Below are 15,313 nucleotides of genomic sequence, written 5' to 3' on the forward strand. Positions count from 1 at the left end.
AAAAAGGTGTGGGGTGGAGGGCTACCAAATAGTCCCAGGGTGGAGAGCTCCCAATAAGCCCTGGGTCAGAGATCTACAAAATTACAAATGGTGAATGGTTCCCAAAAAACTTAAACACTGATGCAGTCTTCAAGGTCTGCACAGTGATGAAGTTTGCCAGGGTGGTGAGGTGAAGCACTGCTCCAGGCCTCACGGCAATACACTCCTCTTGGTCCACACAGCAAAGCACTCCTCCAGGGCAGCTCAGAAAAGCACTCCTCCAGGGCTGTGCTGCAAATCAAAAATTCCAGGCATTGTAGAATTCTCAAAAGCAAACAAACCTTAAAGATCTCCCAAAATACTAAATGGTGAAGTGCTGCAAAAAAACCCAGGGTGGACAGCTCCCAAAAGGCCCCTGGCTGGAGATGTACAAAATTACAAAGAGTGAATGGCTCCCAAAATACAAAACGCTGATGCAGTCCTTGAGGGCTGTGCAGTGATGCTCTCCTCCAGGGCAGTGATGTGAAGCACTCCTCTAGAGCCTCGTGATGATGCACTCCTCTGTGGCCGTACAGCAAGCACTCCTCTGGGGCTGTGCCACGATGCACTCTTAAAAACTCTAGGCATTGCAGAGTTCCAGAAAAGAAACAAAAAATATCTTAAAGGGCTCCCCAAACCTGAAATGCTGAAGTGTTCCAGAAAGCCCCGGGGTGGAAACTATCCAAAAAAGTACCAGAGTGAAGCACTCAAAATTTCCAAAAGGTGAAAGGCTTCAAAAAAGCCCCAGGGTGGATACCTCCTAAAAAGCCCCAGGGTGGCATGCTCCCAAAAAGCCCAGCTGTGGAGCAGTTCAAATTACGCCCAACAGTGGAGAGCTCCAAATAAGCATCAGGCTGGACAGCTGGAAAAAAACCTCAACACCAAGAGGCTCCCAAAATTCCAAACACTGATGCAATCCTCCAGGGCTGTGCAGTGATGCACTCCTGCACGACTGCATGGTGCAGCACTCCTCTGGGGCCACACAGTTAAGAACTCCAAAAATGCCAGGCATTGTAGAATTACAGAAAAAAAATAATTAAAAGGTCTCCAAACAAAGTGGTAAAGTGCTCCAAAAAGCCCCAGGGTGGAGAGCTCCCAAGAAGCACCAGGCTGGAGATCTACAAAATCACAACTGGCAAACAGCTCCCAAAATACAAAACACTGATGCAATCCTTGAGGGCCATACCGTGATTCACTGCTCCAGAGCAGCAAGGAGGAACAGTCCTCTGGGGGCTGCTCCGTGAAGGACTTCTCTAGGGCCACACCATGAATCAATCCTCTGTGTCCATAGTGAAGCATTCAAAAAATTCAAGGAGTTGTAGAATTCCAAAAGAAAAACAAACCTTAAAGGGCTCTCAAAAAACCAAAATGGTGGAGAGCTCCCAAAAAGCCCCAGCGTTGAAAGCATCCAAAAAAGCACGAGGATGAAGTGCTAAAAATATCCAAATGGTGAAATGGTTCCAAAAAGCCCCAGGGTGGATGGCTCCCAAAATGCACTGGGGTAAGAGTCTTCCAAAAAAGCCCCAGGGTGAGGCACTCCCAAAAATCCCTGTGGTGGAGCCCTCTCAAAAAGCCATGGGGTAGACATCTCTCAAAAAGCACCAAGGTGGAGAGCTCCTTGTGAATGGCTCACAAAAACCCGAATGTTGATGCACTCCTCTACGGCCATGTGATGAAGCACTCCAAAAATACCAGGCGTTGTAGAATTCCAGGAAATAAACAAACTTAAAAGGTGTCCAAAGAAACAAAATGGTGAAGGTCTCTCAAAAAGCCCCAGGGTTATGTGCTCAAAGTGTCCATTCAGTGAAACACTTGGAAAAAGCTCCAAGACAGAGAACTCTCAAAAATCCCTAGGCTAAAGCGCTCCCATAAATTGTGTGGTAGAGAGCTTCAAGCAAGCTAGGTGACAGAAGTCTCCAAAAAAGCCCTAGGGTGGAAAGCTCCCAAAAAACCAAACAGCAAACAGCTCCCAAATTACCAAATGTGATGCACTCCTCCAGGGTGGTGTGGTGATGTACTCCAATAAGAACTGGACATTTTAGCACTCAAAAAAAAAGCCTTGCAATGAAAGTCTCCAAAAAAGCCAAATGATGAAGCACTCCAAAACAACTAGGCGGTGAAGCGCTCTTTCAGGACCATAAGATGATGCACTCCTCAGATGCTTCAAACCATGGGCAATCCAAGATTGTGGGCAATCCTAGAAAACAGCAGTGGAATAGCTATTTTTATTCTTCAGAAATTCCTAGTCAACAAAATTTATGTCAATCTCCTAGAGACGTCATTCCTAGCATGTTCTGTGAAAGACCTTTAATGCATCCCGATTTGTTGTCTCCTAGGGATTCCTGGAAAATTCCTCATTTCTTCCTTGCTTTTCTGTACCCAAGAACCACACTATACGTTCACACAATGGAAATGCTGCCTGCACACAGCTGGACTACACCTGATTGGGACACAAATGCTGCACCTCTTACCAGATCCCTGCTATTTATTGCACAGGGATTAGTCAATTCTTTGGCCAACTGCTCTCAGTGCTTCCTAGAGAGCTTTTATCCTTCACAGGCAGCACCTGCGCAGGGGCACGACCCACTTCTCTGCCTTCAAAGAAACGTGCAACTCACAGAAGGTCCCTTTTGGCCAAGATACAAGGTAGCTCCCAAAATATTCCCCTCAGCTCCTTCAAATGGCCACCTGGAGGGCTCCTGTTTCACATGGGAGCCACTTCTCTGCTCCTGTGGTCACTCTCACCCCCCCCCTTCGCTGTTTGCCCACTACCCAAGAGATACACAAGCAGCACCAAGTCCACATCTGTGGCAGCACAGAAGGCTCAGCTGAGCTTCCCAGGCTGAAGCTAGAAGATTCATTCAGACAGCAGACACTCAGTGGACAGACAAAAAGCATTCTGACTACATCCCTGCTTTCCATTGCTATGTTGATTAGAGCTCAACTGCATGTTTAACTGCCTACACTCGGAAGAGTCTGGCTGAAGCTTTTGCATCTGCAAATGGGGCATAAACGAGGGAGTATGTATTTTACATAGGAACAAAAAAGCCTCACCTTGCCTAGCTGAAGCTTTCTTCATTTCATTTACATTACCTGTAGGCTATGTATATTCTCTACAGAACAAGTCCTACATTGCCTGAGTGAGGCAATTTCTGTACGGATATAAAATACACACAGCTAGGACACCACCTAGATATCTATATATGTATAAAGGACAGACATATAGAGATACATATAAATGTGTGTCTTTCACAAACATAGATACACACTCCCCCATGTGTGGTCTATGCAGAACATCCACAGACACTATACACTCTATCCCTAGGAAGTGAAGCCTCAGCCGATTGCATCTCACTGAAGCTGTGTTCCTCTCTCTATTCAGAAGATACATTGTCTATGCACGAAAAAGTATACGGACACAGAAAGCACAACCGTACTTTTCTTTTCGTAGATGCACTCTGCATGGAACACACACACAGGACATACAGAATAGACATAGAATTTGTTGCGTACGTACTACACACAACAAACAGGTGAGGGGAAGCTATGCTTCATGTCTTTATGCTGAATATGAATGTCAACGTCTTTATGTTGAATAGATGTCATCTCTACATAGAACACAGGCATTTTGAAGGCCAAAGGAGGAAGGGCAAAGGAGGAGTGCATGTTGTCCTGACTTGGAACACATGCACATGGATACACATACTTTACATGCAGACATACAGAGAGAGAGAGAGAGACAAGGCGTGGTTTTTCTGTCTGTATAGAGCTCACATACTGCCATTATATAGAATGTGTACTATCTCTTTGTAGAGTAGATACAAAGAGATGAGGCAGGTCTTCCCTGCTTACAGAAAATAGCCTCTTTCCACAGAGCGCTATAGAAGGCCCATACAGTCATGCTTTTCTGGCTATACACACAAGAGAACCTAGCTACCAATATGCACAAGGTTAAGAGAGGATTTAGCTTATCTCTATAGAATATATTCAATAGGAGGGGGGAAGGCTTTTCAGTCTTTTCTTTAGACTACAGCCTATGCACATCCAGAATATACTCAGCCAAGGTGACGAGTGGCTTTTCTGTCTGCACAGAGAATATATGGGCCAAACGTAAAACATACACATAGAAAAGCAGCACCTCACCTACCTGTACATCTAATATTTACCATCTGAATACACGACATGCCAATGAGAAGGGGAGGCTTTTCTGTTGCTATACAGACTACACACTGTCTTCCTCAAGATGACACACAGACGGGCTAAGCCAGGCTTGCTTTCTCAGTATGTAGCACATATCAGGTGATACTCTGCCTATCAGAAAATAGATGGCAAGACTTTTCTCTCCAGATATTGACTATATTTCATGTACACAGACCCTATGCAGGCAAAGCAAGTTTCTTCCATCTAGTCATAGGCTAGATACCACCAAAGCAGGGCTTTTTGGTCTGCTTATACAGTGTACACCAGCTGTATAGAGACTAGAAAAGAGCAGAAGGGTGAGGTGAGGCAATACCTTTCTGTCACCATGCAGACTATAAAATACCTGTATGGAGAATACACATGGACAGCACCACAAACCACTTCCCCATTGGGACACAGAACATATTCTGGTTATAAAGCAAAGATGGGCCGGGCAGGGCTTCTCCGCCCCCCCCCCCCCACCACCCCCCGTGAAATCTGTGAAGACTGAGGGGTGAAAGGGGCGGTGTGTCTGTACATCAGGCACACTCTGTCTATAGAAGCACACAGCAAGGCTTTTCTCCTTGCTGAACAAAGACCTGGTACACACAGGTAGTAAGTATGGAGCTCTTCTGCCTGTATGCAGAATATAGGCTGTCTGTAGAGCAGAGAGATGTCTCTGCCCTTAGAACATACACTGCTCATTTGCACAACAGGTCCAGAGAGGCAGGGGGAGTGGGGGTGCTCTTGCCCGTACACAGGTGACACCCTCTTTGTGGAGCACAGGCAGAAGGGTGAGACAAGGCAAGGCTTCCAGGAGGCTGGCACTTATCAGAGCTCCCCTTTGCAGCTAGGTAGAGGCACTCTTCTGCCAACCTGACCTGAAGCCTCAAGTGGCTTGCAGCTCCATGATGCTCCAGGGAGGCTGGTGAGGCTCATCAGGCCCTCACCCCCGTGACATCAGGCACCATTCAGGGGGAAAAGCTGGTGGCCATGGCAGGACTCTCCTCAGGCAGTCTCAAATAGGAGCAAACGCATCCTGCTGCCTCCATCGGGCTGGTGGCACAGTCAGGGCTTTGGCTCCTATGACCACAGGACCCTTTCTTGAGGAACACGAGGAACACAGACTGCCAGTCCAGGTGTCCCTGGGCCTCCTTGACTGAGTGGGTAAGAAAGTCCCTGCTAGCAGGCTGGCTAACCTGGTGAGGAAGGAATGCAACCACACAAACCAGAACAGACTTCTCAGACTCTGCAGGCAGGGGACAGGGGGCAGTGAGGAGGTGGCCAGGGGACAGCACACATGGAGCAACATCCTCTAACACCCCTGAGAGACATTGTGCAAGTATGCAGGGATGGCTTTTGGAAAGCCACAGCTTAGCTGAAGCCAAACTAAAAAAGGTGAAGGACAACAGAAAGGGCTTCTGGAGGGCGACTGGAAGCCAAAGGAAGGCTAAGGGAAATGCAAGCCACTGCTCAACAGGAAACGAAGCTACTGGCAAAGGACAGTGGAAAAGCTAGAGAAGATGCTACATGGAGTGGGGGGTTGTGGGCAGCAGGGTGGGTGGGTGTTTTTGAGGGGTGTTTACCTCACTTCATACTCTCACTTCTCTCCTTCACTGGAGGAAAAAAAGCCAGATCCTTCTTGAGGGGCACACTGGACCAACAAGGGGCAACAGACAAGTTGCAGACTCTGACTCAAGACAAAGCAAGTTGCTCACCATGAGGGTGCCCAAACATTGGAACAAGCTGCTCAGGGATGATGCTGAATCTCCATCCTTGGAGATACTCCAAACATGACTGGACACAGCCTGGACTAACATCATCTGACTGGGCCAATTCTGAGCAGGAATCAGACTAGATAACATCAGAAGGACCCACCTGACCTACCCCATTCTATGAATCCTTGGAGATTCCTCATTTCACTCCAGCGTTCTCCCAATTAATCACTAGCCATTGCTCATGATAAAAGGCCACATTTGTGGAGCACAGCATTGCTTCTAGGACATCAGGGGATCTGCTAGAGGCAGCAACCCTTCCATCACTTCGACAGAGCTGAAGCATGGCAAACCTAAGGCACACTAAAGCCATTTCAGACAGGTAACAGAAAATAAGGCAGAATTTAAAGGCTACATCTTCCCATCTGAAGCCTGACATGGGCAAGTAAAAACAGTCCTAGAAAGCACAGAGCTGGCAGACATGAGAAGACCCAGGAGAGTTCCTCCTGGGGAAAGCTCCTTCCTCTGCCTTTCTCTCCCCCAGGTGGAAGAAGGAATCACATTCATCTAAACTTGCTTTCACTCTGTTGTGGAGGGCACCCACGAACTCAATGAATTGGTTAGACTGTTGGGCAGTATCTGATACAGAGACATCCCCCTTCCAGGCTAAACAGAAAAATGTTTGTATATATTTTATAGAAATCTACATACAGACACCCATATTTACAGACATCAGTATTTACAGACTTACAGAACAGCAGTACTTTTATAGAAATACCATTCATAAAAACATTCCCATTTAAATATAACTACAGACAGGACTACACTTCAAGCACAGAACCACACACAACAAAGGGAAAGCATGTTTACTCAGGGCAGCTATCTCAGGATGACTCAGCTCTGCAAGGGTCCACAATAACTATAAACCTTGCTAATGGCCTCCCCACAGAGAACAAATGTTCATTTGCTTTTCCTGAATGAAAGATGCTATTACAAGCACCAGATATGACACTGTATGTACCAAGCAGAAAGGGGAATCCCTCCACCCTACCAAGTGAATTCACCTTGGGAAGGCAGAGAGGAACCAAAGAGGTTGCCCTTCAGGAATGCAATAAGCCTCAGACAGAATAGGCTGACCGAAGAACAGAGATGAATTCTTATGAAATGCATCAAGTGGAAGGTATTTTGGCCTTGGCTGTTTCCCACATTCTAGCAAGAAGTAATGCATTTCAAAGCAAAGGCTATTCTAGAATTATCTGAGGTGCTGCTGCTAGATAGCCCCACTTTGTGTGGCTGGGTGCAGACAGACCTGTCAGCCAGCCAGCCAGTGTCAGGTACCGGTACTTGGAGGTCACGCATGTAGAAAATACTAGAAGGGAGAACAGGTTACACTGGCTTTCAGTCAGGTCAAAGCACCCTGCACCATCACCAAGTGTGAGTGTGAACACAAGCTACCGCTACGCTAGCTTATGAAATCTGGACTAGGTGCCAGCTAAGCAAGGCATTTGTTTCTACCAGGTTTTACTTCCTTTCCGGTCACCCTCAGAACACTCTTTCTTTGCAACTTTAGTTTCTTACCATCAAGTTTGAAAGTCAAGAACAGATCCCTGCTGTGTATTGCAGAAAAGCCAGCTTGGTGACTAGTCTGCTCTGGTCTCATCTTCGTTTCAAGCTCATCAGAAGGTGCTATAAGAGGCAGAGGAGGGAGCCCTGGGAGAAGGAAGGCATCGACAGCCCCAGCCAGAGGTGACAGCAGCCTGGCACAGCGCCCCCCAGGCAGTGCCTGCCTGCAGCTCTGGCAGGGGTGGGGAAAGCGGAGAGACAGCAGCACCCAAGGCAGAGCACACCCCAGGGACAGTGCTTGACAGGCCAAGGCAGGCAAGCCTTGCCCAGCCCCGATGGCCCCTTGCCTCAGCCCTGCCCCAAACCACACCTGAAGCCAACAGGGCACAGCTGCCAGGCCGGCTCCCCTGGGACAGAAGCCGACAGGCCAAGCCTGGTCAGGCCCTACGAGAGCAGCTTCCCCCCTGAGGGTACCTTTCCCCGCACCGAGGTGGCTCTGCCACAGCGGAAGCAGGGCAGCTCACCAGCTCCAGCTGCCTGCAGGGAGACTCCGGTCGCACACTGGATTAGAACCGGGCCCTCAGGGGCTGGGCCAGACAGGGCCCACAGGGGCGCCTCAGGGGAGCCTCAGCGGTGAGGCGGGCCGGGCCGGGCCGGGCCGTCAGGGGCCGAATCGGGCCGGGCCCTCAGGGGCGGCCTGAGGCCGGGCCGACCCGCGCCCTTAGGACCGGTTTGGGCCGGTTTGGTCTGCGCTGGTGTCCCCCAGCCTCCCTCTCCTACGCCACAGCGCCTCCCCATTGGCCAGCGGCCTCGACCCCTCTGGGCGCAGCCAATGGCGAGCGCCCTGGCGCCCGTTGCTAGGCGACAGGGCCGCGCGCCCCAGCGCAGCCCAGGGCCTCCTGCCTGTCCCGGGCCCGCGGCCACCCCGCGCCAGGCTGGGCCCATCCGCCCGGTGCTGCCCGGCGCGGCACGGCACGGCACGGCACGGCACGGCATGGCCCCGGCGCGGCAGAGCAGGAGCGGGAGCGGGAGTGCTTGGGGCCACAGGGCGGGTGAAGGCTGCGCACAGCTCAGCGCAGCAGCAGCGGCTTGGCCCCGGGCGACAGCATGTTTGGTTCCTCCTTGGCTCTTCCCAGCCTGAGAGGAGCTCTTCCATGTCACTGTCAACAGCGTTCATGTTGGCTCCCTGGAGCAAATCATGGAGGAGTACAGTGGGAATAAACTTGATGAACGTCTGCAGCTGAGCATGTGGATATTGTACCTTCCCTTGCTGGCCCAACACAGCCTTGGTCCTGGGGGTGCTTTATTTAACACATACTAATAACCAGTTACAGTGTTTGAGGGAAAAAATGCATATCCCAAAGCCGTCTGTTAACCTCTAAAACACCCTATGTGTGTAAATTATCTTCATTGAATACTTTGACCTCTGCCCATTATCAGCCTGGTACAAAAGTTCAGTGTTTCACTGTTCAGTGGCTGGTTGTGGCCCTTGAGCAGCGACTGGGGGGAAACACTGCCCAAAGCTCCGGCTGGCGTGCGGGGTTTGCTTCAGCTGCTCGCAGCACTGGATCTTCAGATCCTACAGAAACAGCTCTGGAAAGCTCCTGCATTATGGTATTTCACAGTCACCCACCTGCTTTGGCCTCCTGGAGCACCCCTGGGGCCAGTCCAGTGTGTCCTGCCAAGGCTGCCCAGGGAATTCCCAGTTGCTCGTTGTCCTTTCAATGCCTATAGCAAGCCATAGTGAAGACTTGAGTTTGATATTTCAAACCAGCTGGGCTCAGGCATGTGGTCCCTTCCCTTTCTGCTCACATTCTTGTGCATATTGTATGAAATAATACATATTTCTCCCTTAGTCTGCTTATTAAAAGTATTTGTCCAATTTCCCCAATTTTGCAGCCTCGTCCAGCCACCTGCCCCACTGGCTCCTCTGTAAGGGAAAGTTTTCACATTATCTTCCTGTCTTGCACTTGATGCCCCCAGTCTCTGTGTCCCTTGGGTTCGGGGCAAGTGTTTATTCCTTTCCCTGCTGCAGAGCCCTCCCTGTTCCTGCCTGCCAGCCTGCTGCAAAATGTACCCGTAGTGCTCCGAGCCAGAAGGACACACACCAGTGGCGCAGACGCCACCATTATTCCAATGTAGCTGGCTCACGTAGCCTCATCACCACACTCAGTGCTGCCCAGGGCCCCCATCCTGCCCTGGGGCTGGGACATAAGCTGCTGCAGGATTGGAGAGCAAAGCTATGACGATGGAACGTGCCCCCTGCTGCAGCCATGAGGAGGCTGGCTGGGGGCTCAGGGCCAGAGCTGACGGTGGCAGCTATCAGAGCCACGAGGGGCCGGGAGCGAGGCAGTCCTGCCTCCTGCGCCGCATTGCACCAGAGCCTTGTGCATGGCAGCAGCTGCAGAAGGCCAAGCATCACATATAAGGCCTGGCTGAAATGGGCACTTCTTCAATGGGTCACTATTCCATAGCAATATGCATTCCCGCATTGCTCCTTTTCTTTTCCTGGTGTTTGACGCCGTGTGGTTTTGTTGGGTATCCAAGTCAGTGTGTTAAAAAGAAGTAAATGCTCTGCATTACAGAGAGGGGAATGACTGACTCCCATGGACTCCAGACTAAAACAAAAAGCAAAAACATAAAAGGAAACCAAGTGGCTTGGGAAGTCTCATTATTTTAGGCCATTTTTGTTACCTTGGCATAGCCAGTCTCCTGAGACACTGGAAGCAGTTTGCCCTGCAGTTTGCCTGCCCTTGTCTTGGGGGGCATCTCCGTCTATGAGAGATTTCTCATCCCCACTGTTTTCCAGTAGCTGGCACATCCTGGATGCCAGCTGCCCTTGTGCCTGCTGCTGTGGCCAGCTCATGTGGGGGACACTGACTTACTGTGCAAATAAAGGGGATGAGAGGCCGCCCAGCTGGATGGGTACAGGCCTTCGCCATTACCCCCGTGTGTAAGCCAGTGCCGCTTGCCACCGCACCGGCACTGGCCCTGCACGGCTCAGAACGGCTCCGGGCTGCCCACATCTGCTGAGAACCTCCCGCGGCTCCCGTCGGCCACCAGGTAACCCTTGGTACAGGGTTTGGCCGCACCTGTGCCACTCGCAGCTGCCTTCACCTCCACAGGAAGGAGGAAGAGCAGGAAGAAGGGGAGGGAAGGAGGAAGAGAGAGAGGGAGGGAAGGAAGGAGGCTGCATTCGGCAGCTAACTCCAGCAGCTAGAGCCAGAGTGGCTGCTAGTCACCGTGGGAGAGGCTTGCAATGTCTGGGGCAACTTCCACCACCTCTTTGCCCAGCGGTCTGGCTGTTCTGACGACTTTCCCAGATGTGCTCTTCATTCCTGAAATTGTGAGTGCTGGCTTTTCCCTGGGGGAGGGCAGGTGCTGCTTGTGGGGCATCCAGCACGCTGCACGTGTCTGAGAGATGAGACCTGACACAAAGCATGCAGTCCAGGAGCTACGAGGGTCTGGGAGCAGCCCCTGGTGCCTCACTCCCCCTCAAGGAAAACCTCAAGCCTGGAGCTGGGGCTCTGAAGTTCTCCTTTAGTCTGCAGGGGATTCATCTGCAGCCTCTGAAAACCCTTTGTAATTTTCTGCCGAACAGATTCAAGGGGGTTGCTGGTAGGTTTAAACTAGGCTGCCAAATTGAGCCAATTCATGAATTGGAAGGTGGTTGTAGAAGCTGATGCAGGGAGAGGATAAACTACTTGTTTAAAGCTGGGGGTGGAGGCTAGCCGAGGTAGTTATTTGCAGCAGCAAAGAGCCTGGGCTGCTGCAGCTGCAGCGTTCCTCAGCTGGAGGCACAGCGTGCTGGACCTGGCTGTGTGGGCTACAGCAGGTGAGCAAAGGGCGAGCAAAGATCTTGTAAATTCTTCCCTTACTGTCATTTCACTGAGTGGGTGAAAAATGACCGTCTCATTGGACTCGGCACAGGGGATTAAAAGCCGTTGCTGTGAGCACTGACGGAAAGGTGGAAAGTTTCAACTTGAATCTTTTTCCTGTGTCCTCTGCCCCCACCCATGAAGCGTGCTCTTCTCACAGCAGTTTAAGAGGCTTTTCCCAAAGCCTGAGCACTTTCATCCAGCATTGAGGGGTTTGGCTGAGTGTTGTAGGATGGCATTCAAATTATTTCATGCTAAAAATTTCAGCTTTGCCATCTGGGACCAAATCCTCTCCTGTCACCCAACTCAGTCCACACTCCTGGGATTTATAGCATTTACTTCATTCTCCTAGGGACAGTAGCCCAGCAAAGAGGAGCTGGGTTAAAGCAGGCATTACCAATGTGTAGAGAAAGGCTCTGCTTCAGCATCTCCAAATATGTTCTGGGGACTTGGTCACTGCCCAGGCCCCGGGCGCAAGCTCCAGGTTTCCTGCAGCTACGTGGAGGGTGAAAAGTCCCTGGGGAGACTCTGGCTGGGTGGTCTTGCCAGCCACCCCTGCCACTGGGTTGTGTTGGCCTCAGCGTGCTCATGGTGCCTTTTTTCTTTTTTTCTTTTGTAATTCCTATCTCCAGGGGATTTGGCAAGGCAGCTTGCTTAATGAGACAAAAATAAGCACCCTGTCCTTATGTTTGGGTAAAATCTGGAAATGTGCAGACTTAAAAGCTCAGGAACCACTGGGGAAAGAGGAATGCTGTGTAACAGGATTTCTCCAGCTCCAGAGGTGTATGGCTCTAGGTTGTGCAGCAGTATTGTCTCTGCTATGTACAAAGGAGGCAGCTGCCTTGAATCACAGCATTCAGAAGTATAAAGAATTTCTCAGTCCTTAGTGGAATCTGAGGTTGCCTGCAGTGTGTTAATGTGGTAAGTAAAAAAAAACTAATAAAAAAAATCAGCACTTCAAATGCTAAGGCAGTTGCAATAATGCCAGAAAATCCTGCCTGCAGCTCAGATGATTGCTGCATCTGGATGTGCTGATTAAGAACCACCATTTTTATTCTGTGAGGCTGGGTTTAGTTCCTGTAATCTGTTTTATTTGAAGAGCTTTCTGCATATATGGATAGCCAGGCCTATGCAGAAAAGCTGAAACGAGCTGAAAAAGAGATATGTTTCCTTTGCAAAAGGCTATTTAAAAGATAAATTTTTCTGCTGGGGCTTGTCACCGAGCCTCCTGACCCTTGCCTCATTTTTGTGAGTCTGCTGAACAGCAGCACTGTAACACCAAAGTCAGTGACCAAACAATGTCAAACGTACTTGCCTGAGTGAGAAATCACATCCTGCGGAAAGGAGAGATGGCAAGGGGTAGGAATTGAGAAGTGATACTTCCTCCACCAACCTCATATCTCACCCTGACTGTGCTGGATTTTCATGGAGCAGCTGTAAGGTTTTCTCCAGGATCTCTAGCTGTGGTGCACTCGTGGTGTCACCACACGAGTTATTACAGGGGCTGGATTAGCGTTCAAGTTCAGGTGTTCAGGCTTTGGTTGTTACAAGAGGCACCAAACCAGCAGCACTTCGGAAGACCTACGTTCACTGAGATATGTGCAAGGTCTCAACCCCATCATTGATTTAATGTATCAATTTGTGTAATGGAACCACGTATGGGGTGACACAAACAATGTGACATCTTCTGAATATCATAAATCAGAATGGTTTTTTTTTTTCCACTTGCAAAATGCCTCCAAGGAAATGGAAATGCCATGGATTGTACAATGCTGGCAAAGGCTGGCCTGGGATACACTGGCAATCAGAGCAATCTTAGAGTCAGTGAAGCTGTCTTACCTCTGGAGATTTGCCTACAAAGCCAAGACCAGCCAGTGATGAGGGACAGGTCCCCACAGCAGCACTGGCCTCCACACAGTGTGGGTTCAGCTGAGGAGCTCCTCATCACAGGATGCTGCACAGACTAAACTGCACAGGTTCAAGAAACAACTGGGCTGATTTGAAGCGGGGGAAGCTGCTGAGCGCATTTCAGTGCAAAGACCCCACTTGCAACTTGGACATTCCACAGCATTGGACATCATGCTCTCATCCGCTTGTGCAGGAATCTGCTGGCAGAGAAAGGATGGAGTCTAGATACAGATGTCCTTGTGTATCCCACCAGAGAACCCACAGCAAGCTCTGAAGGCTGACTGAGAATGGGGTCCCACCTGCTACTGGAGCAGCAGCTGGTACCTGGCAGAGCTCTGGTGTAGCCAGTGACATATGACCCAAATAGCTGGAGCAGCAACGCAAGCCCTGCTTCCCAGGAGGAGCTGGGAGCCTCAAACCTTATTTCCCCTACCTCAGAGAGCAAAACTGGCCATATTACCTCTCTTCAGCCTGTTCTCTCTCCTTTCAGGGTAACATTTGCACATGGCCTTCAATAAGGCCATGTCTGTCGCCTCCCTGAGGTCCCCTGTCTGTGCTGGCGGTGCAGGTGAGCTGGGCTTGGCACCACTCTTCAGGGAGCTGCCACACTGGGTGTGAAGCAAACGCCCTTCTGAGATAAGCTTCCCTGCTCACCGAAACCACCTTGGAAACGCCTGCCCCAGCCCCCGAGCACAGTGCTGGGGTGTGGGGGGGTGCAAACGTCAGTGGCACCAGGAGGCACGGCTACATGGAGGCTTTTTTGGGTCAAGGTTAGAGCAGATGCTCCCAGCTACTCAGTTTCCAGCGGCAGCTGGGAAGAACTCGGCGGCATCCCTGAGCTTTTGCCATGTGCAGTGCTCGTGCGAGAGGCGTGCATGGCTTTTGGCTTTGCTCTGGATGAGCCAATTTATCCCATGCTCACCCTCTCTCTCACTTTCACTTGCAGATCTTTGGGGGCCTTGTCTGGATCCTGGTGGCATCCTCAAGGGTCCCAGACGCCATCCTGCAAGGCTGGGTGATGTTTGTCTCTGTGTTCTGCTTTGTCATGACTGTCAGCCTGCTGTGCCTCTACATCTTCGGGGTGCATGGGGGCAAGAGCTTCTGGGTCACCTTGGTAAGTAGATGTGACAAACCTCTGGGCCACTGCCCTCCCTGGTGTCACTAATAGACAGTTGTCTCCTTTGCTGCTACTGCACCCCAAATCGCAGGCTGGGGATTGCTTGGGGGGGTTCTTCCCCCCACCCCCCCCCACCCCCCCCCCCACCCCCCCTTCAGTGTGCTCTCTCCTTGGAAATGACTGTGTGATCCTTGTTTGTTAGGATGTCATCTGCCACGAGACAGCAGCTCTGTTCTACCTCAGTGCTGCCGTGTTGGAAGCCTACTTCACCTACAGCATCCGCTTGCTGGCTGTCTTCCCTCCGGAAGCGATCATGTACCGTGAGAACATCGCTGCTGCGGTGAGTGCCTGGCAAGCAGGGGAAGGAAGGTGAGGAGGCAACTGTGGAGTGGCCTTAAGGGCAAATATTTGCCTGCACCAGCCATTCAGGGAGGGGGGAGAAACTAGTCCCGGTCCTACTATGCATGAATGTCTCCAAACATGCAAGAGTCAATAGAAATCTAATGCATCATGAGGTGTTTGCTTCACACAGGAACTCATACCACGTAATAAAAAGTTAACTGGCTGATGTGTTTTTTCCATTGTAGGTATTTGCATTCTTAGCTACCCTGGTGTACGTGATCCACAAGGTGTCCTCGCTCCTGCGATGGAAAGCATCCTAAGAGCCTCCCCGGCAAGTGTGGCTTGTGGTCACCCCATGAACATGAAAGCTGTTCAACGACTGCAGTTTCCAGGCTGGGTTTGGGTGTGTTTTTTTTAATGTATATACTATAAACAAGCAGCTTTTTATGTGAGACCATGGCAATGAAGACAAAGAGCCTGCCAGAGAAAGCCATGTCCTGGCGCAGTCTGCTTCCCTTCACTCTCTTCTGGGTTGGGTACAGTTTGATCCTGGTAATCGGGGCTCAAATAGAAAAAACATCCAGCTTTAAAAA

General features: G+C 50.5%; 1 protein-coding gene across 1 annotated transcript; it reads left to right on the forward strand.

The window, feature by feature from the left end:
* The first annotated feature begins 10,666 nt into the window (after nucleotides 1-10,666).
* Nucleotides 10,667-15,104, forward strand: MAL (mal, T cell differentiation protein). Its single transcript, XM_005436750.3, has 4 exons — nucleotides 10,667-10,821; nucleotides 14,208-14,375; nucleotides 14,581-14,718; nucleotides 14,966-15,104. The coding sequence occupies exons 1-4, from the start codon at nucleotides 10,735-10,737 to the stop codon at nucleotides 15,038-15,040; spliced, it is 468 nt and encodes a 155-aa protein (XP_005436807.1). The 5' UTR covers nucleotides 10,667-10,734; the 3' UTR covers nucleotides 15,041-15,104.
* The last annotated feature ends 209 nt before the right edge of the window (nucleotides 15,105-15,313 follow it).

Source organism: Falco cherrug, chromosome 6 (assembly GCF_023634085.1).
Source record: "Falco cherrug isolate bFalChe1 chromosome 6, bFalChe1.pri, whole genome shotgun sequence".
Classification (NCBI taxonomy): domain Eukaryota; kingdom Metazoa; phylum Chordata; class Aves; order Falconiformes; family Falconidae; genus Falco; species Falco cherrug.

Coding starts and splice junctions, on each gene's coding strand:
- MAL (XM_005436750.3), top strand. CDS start 10,735: ATGTCTGGGGCAACTTCCACCACCTCTTTGCCCAGCGGTCTGGCTGTT. Junction 14,376..14,580: donor AGAGCTTCTGGGTCACCTTG/GTAAGTAGATGT, acceptor CTTGTTTGTTAG/GATGTCATCTGCCACGAGAC. Junction 14,719..14,965: donor GTGAGAACATCGCTGCTGCG/GTGAGTGCCTGG, acceptor TTTCCATTGTAG/GTATTTGCATTCTTAGCTAC.